This window comes from Limulus polyphemus, unplaced genomic scaffold, assembly GCF_000517525.1.
Source record: "Limulus polyphemus unplaced genomic scaffold, Limulus_polyphemus-2.1.2 Scaffold8472, whole genome shotgun sequence".
NCBI lineage: Eukaryota > Metazoa > Arthropoda > Merostomata > Xiphosura > Limulidae > Limulus > Limulus polyphemus.
Window position 1 is genome coordinate 16,051 of NW_013674082.1, and position 1,539 is coordinate 17,589.

Sequence of the window (1,539 nt, forward strand, 5' to 3'; positions counted from 1 at the left end):
AAAAAAAAACAAACAAAAACAGGCATTCATAGGTTTTATTCTTTCACTTTAAAGCCTCTTATTAGCTTGCTTGTCGGATTTCGTGCCTTGTGATTAGTAACTAAATATTGTTACGTATCTGCTCGTTTGTTAATTATTCTTTCTTGACACAACTTTTTAGTACACAGAATTTCCACAGTCACTTTAAACTTAACAACCTTTATCACACACGCTATAAATCACAGCGATTCACACACTTTACTCACGGTGCCTACTGTTCGCTTGACTCAATTATCTATCTCTTCAATCTATCTGCATATCTCTCTCTCTCGCTGGCTTTATTTGCCGGGCTTATATACTAAAAAAGAGGGCGCCTGGCAAACACTCGGACATTCGCGAGGTTCCTCGATAAGTCATGATCCTTCTAGAAACTAGCGTGACTTCCGCGTGATCGAAAGTTACTGAAGTAGAATTACTGGTAGAGGTTAATGATGTATAATGTTTATGAATTTTTACAAAGCATCGGTGATCAGGTTTAATTTTAGTTTTATATTTCTTCCAGGTTTATCTGAGGTAGAAATTCGACCACATGACACTTACGCCACATCAAAAATCGCATCAGCCTGTGAAGAATCGGCGAGAACTGGAAAACTTGTTACCATTAGTTGGGACTAAGTTGTTGTTCTTTAACTTTACTGTATCATTTTAAAGAACTCTTTTCTTACTTAAAAGGTATCAAATAATAATATTCCATAAATAAAATACCTTTACCAAATTAAATGTCCCAAGCGGATCTGTGGTAAGTTTATGGACTTACAACGCTAAAATTCGGGATTCGTTTCCCCGCAACGGTCACAGCAGATAGCCCAATGTGGCTTTGCTCGAAAAAAACAAGTTATAGTAACTGAAGTTTATTATGACATAATTTAAAATAAATCCAGTATTAGCCCTATTATACTTAACTTTAACACCGACCGCACAGATGATACCAAGAATGATGTAATACTCAGAAAAATAAACTATATTGACTTGGAAGTTACGAAGAATCCAAACTACAAGCCATAAAATATCTTGATACTGTTTTATTGAACACTAGTCACTGACATCGTCCCCCTAAGAAACCACAGATATAGACATAAATCTTTCTAAATTAGATAAAACCACAGATATAGATATAAATCTTTCTAAATTAGATAAAACCACAGATATATAGATATAAATCTTTCTAAATTAGATAAAACCACAGATATAGATATAAATCTTTCTAAATTAGATAAAACCACAGATATAGATATAAATCTTTCTAAATTAGATAAAACCACAGATATAGATATAAATCTTTCTAAATTAGATAAAACCACAGATATAGATATAAATCTTTCTAAATTAGATAAAACCACAGATATATAGACATAAATCTTTCAAAATTAGATAAAACCACAGATATAGACATAAATCTTTCAAAATTAGATAAAACCACAGATATAGACATAAATCTTTCAAAATTAGATAAAACCACAGATATAGACATAAATCTTTCAAAATTAGATAAAACCACAG

At 31.8% G+C, this 1,539-nt stretch overlaps 1 protein-coding gene across 2 annotated transcripts in view; it reads left to right on the forward strand.

The window, feature by feature from the left end:
- Positions 1-763, forward strand: part of LOC106475363 (inositol 2-dehydrogenase-like) — a 10,544-nt gene extending 9,781 nt beyond the window's left edge. For both annotated transcript variants that reach the window (XM_013936050.2, XM_022379492.1), the window contains exon 8: positions 542-763. In XM_013936050.2, the coding sequence (XP_013791504.1) occupies positions 542-654 (113 nt within the window). In that variant the 3' untranslated portion in view covers positions 655-763. The remainder of the gene's footprint in view (positions 1-541) is intronic.
- The last annotated feature ends 776 nt before the right edge of the window (positions 764-1,539 follow it).